This window comes from Triticum dicoccoides, chromosome 5B, assembly GCF_002162155.2.
Source record: "Triticum dicoccoides isolate Atlit2015 ecotype Zavitan chromosome 5B, WEW_v2.0, whole genome shotgun sequence".
Lineage (NCBI taxonomy): Eukaryota > Viridiplantae > Streptophyta > Magnoliopsida > Poales > Poaceae > Triticum > Triticum dicoccoides.
Window position 1 is genome coordinate 349,670,142 of NC_041389.1, and position 3,014 is coordinate 349,673,155.

Consider the following 3,014-nt stretch of genomic DNA (forward strand, 5'->3'; position numbering starts at 1 on the left):
GGAATGCAGCTCACATAGGGGGGGGGGGGGCACACTTGCAGTGGGTGGCTTCTCCACAAGCCTGCAGGCGTCATCTGTTGATGCTGGCAGTGGCAATGATGAACGGAATAGGCTGCTGTCGCAGCAATCGGCCTCCTCGCCGCGGGTGCCCCCTGCCACACCGCAATCTGCCCCCAGTCGCGCTTCATGCTCTGTTCCCACCCCGCCATCGTTGATGGATCTGACGCCGCCTTCGACAAATCCCGCCGCCGCCATGCCCTGCTGAGAGATGAGGGAGGTCGAGGTGGGAAGGGAGAGGGCGAGTGACAGTGAGAGAGCGCGCTCGGGTTCGTTCCGACCTAGCCGCTTCTGACAAAGCAGTCAACGGTCGTTAACGCCGCACCGTCACAGATGTCGGCCCGAGAGGGATCAACCACGTCAAAACGTGCTCAGAAAGTAGCTCAGTGTTTTTTTGTCACTGTCAAAAATTTGGTGCAGTTCAAAATGCCACGAATCGTAAAGTGATAGGTTTTACCTAATCATAGCACAAATGTGGTGATTCTGTGCATTTTGCTACTCTTTTTACTAAATGTTTCTATGTAAACTCTCTTGGCGGTAAAACGAACATCCTATCTCACGCACGCTGTGGGGTCAAACCTATCTCGCACCTCATCAAACTCACCAGCTGGCAGCAGCCCGTTTAGCCAGAGCCATCTGGGCTCAACCACTGCGCCGCACCATTGGTCACATTTTCTCCCTCGCGCTTACGGTAGATCCCCCGTAGCAAGTGAATGATTGCTGTTCGTCCGACACACCAGCAGCTCGTTTATTAGTAGAGCTTTGCTAGACGTACGGAGTTTTACAGGAGGTTTACAGGTTGCTTAATAGTGATTGGCCGAGGATTGATTAAGATGCACGGGCCCACCGGTGAAAATCAGGGGGGCCAATTAGAAGAGCGAATGGTCCTTAACCTGTAAAAACCTGTAACGTGTAGCATTTTTGTTATTAGTATGAGACTATCAGGTGCCCCTGTAAACCAAAACCCCCAAAGGGCCATCTCGGTGTGACCAGAGCGCCACACCAACTAGTATCAAATATTCAGTGCGCTCTCTCTTTCTCTCGATCTTTCTGTCGCAAACTCCAGAGTCCAGACACACACGTACGCAACCATGCCTAGAACCTTCGTGATCACCGTCTTCGTCGCCGTGATCACCATGCTCGCCACCATGGCGGTGGCGGACACGCCGGCCGACTGCCCGTACCCGTGCCTCCCGCCACCAACCTCAGGAGGCGTCATCAACAGCTACCCGCCACCGCCACCAGCAGGAACGGGAACCGGAACAGGTGGCGGCGACGGCTTCGGCGGCAGCTACCCGCCACCTCCGCCAGGGAGCTTCCAGCTGACCCCGCCTGGGGTCATGCCGGGGTTCCTCGCGCCACCGTTCAGCGCCGTCCCGGCCGGGCCGGCTCCTCCGCCGCCGAACCCGGTCCTGCCGTGGTTCCCGTGGTACTACCAGCACGACAACCCGATCACGGGGTCGACCGCGTCGGCGTCCTCGCCACCGGCGGTGCACCGTGGGACGACGTGCATGGTGGCCCTGCTGCTCCAACTGTGTTTAGCGATTCTTCTTCGGGCGCCGTAGAGTACTTTGTCTGTTTGTTAACCAAGGTTTGTTGATTAGTTGCTACGAAGTGTTTGTTCTCGTTAATTGCAATGTTGTTTTGACTTTTCACTTTTTGTAACTATAAGCTCGTAGAGAAGGCTACTGTTACTGTTCTTACTCATAGATAATACACTGTTGTCAAGCATATAGACTACAGAGTACGTAATTTTCAAGGTAATTATTATATACATGGATGTCCATAGTTACTGAACTTTGAACAGTGTCTATTAAAGTCTGTAATTTTCTGAAGCAACCGTGCGGCGCATTTCCCGCTTTCTTCACTGTACAGTTTCCCCTCTGACGGATGCAGAAAGGCGCTTTCTCTTTGCCCTCACCATTCAGCAAGCCATCGTGGGCAGGCTAGCGAGGTTTCGTGCCAGCCTTTATCGATCCATTGGTTTGTTGAGATGTCCAAATCTGTACATTCAACTCAATAGCAACGCATCAGCGGCTATATCGGTTTTGGGGCCACAAAAGCGAGGCATGCTGCGCGCGGTGCGCTCGCACGTCCCCTTTTTGGGGCTCAATTTTCTCAAGAGGTTTTCGAGCCCAATCGCATTATTTCAAGCCGAGTGAGCTGTTGCTACACGCCGGTAATTTGTTGATTGCGATCGGCTGGTAAATCAGCAGACAAATTATTGGGTTGACGTACGTCATGGCGTAGAAGATTGAGAACAACGTCGGACACGTTGCCCTTCTGGATGCTGCTTGTTACGTCAGTAGTGCTAGCTGCGCTCCACCGTTCCTACCTGAAGCCTGAAGGATCATGCACGTACAGCCAATCGTGGCTACGGTTTTGGAGACACGTATAGTGACGTTCGGCCTGCTTGTCTTTGGCTTCTCTCGGATTTGCTCCTACTTATCCCTTAGAAAATCACTATTTCCTCTGTTTCATATTAGTTGTCGCTGATTTAAATGGATGGAGTACCATTTTCTTCGTTTTTAAGCGTTTGAGTCATGAGTTTTTATCTCCTCTTTCATTTAATGCCTCATTACAAAGTTTTTCTTGCCACTTATTATAAGGAATGGAGTTTTTGCACCCGAGCTCACATGCTCCCTCATGAACAGTAATTTATTTTTAAGTAAAAGAATTTTGTGCTAGGCATAGATGAGTGTTTCAACTACATGCAAAATTTTATGATGAAATGACAGTCGTGAGGTCAGAGAACAAAAAATCCATGCTCCGAAAAGACTATTATTGGAAGCATTTTGAAGCATCCATTTTTGCATGCGGTTGAAGATTCTTTTGCATGAGAAGAGATTTTTTTGATTTTCTTACTATTTTTTGAATGTTATTATACATTAGGAGCATGTGACTTCGGGATCAAAAGATCACGTTCGCTATCATACACTCTATCCACATGACTCTAT

The 3,014-nt window shown here is 50.1% G+C and overlaps 1 protein-coding gene across 1 annotated transcript; it reads left to right on the forward strand.

Moving 5' to 3' along the window:
• Window positions 1–999: 999 nt before the first annotated feature.
• LOC119308855 (DAZ-associated protein 1-like) lies at window positions 1,000–1,858 on the forward strand. Its single transcript, XM_037585022.1, has one exon. The coding sequence runs from the start codon at window positions 1,149–1,151 to the stop codon at window positions 1,620–1,622; it is 474 nt and encodes a 157-aa protein (XP_037440919.1). The 5' UTR covers window positions 1,000–1,148; the 3' UTR covers window positions 1,623–1,858.
• Window positions 1,859–3,014: the final 1,156 nt, after the last annotated feature.

Bases quoted from the DNA above. Each gene is read 5' to 3' on its own strand.
- LOC119308855 (XM_037585022.1), top strand. From the start codon at position 1,149: ATGCCTAGAACCTTCGTGATCACCGTCTTCGTCGCCGTGATCACCATG.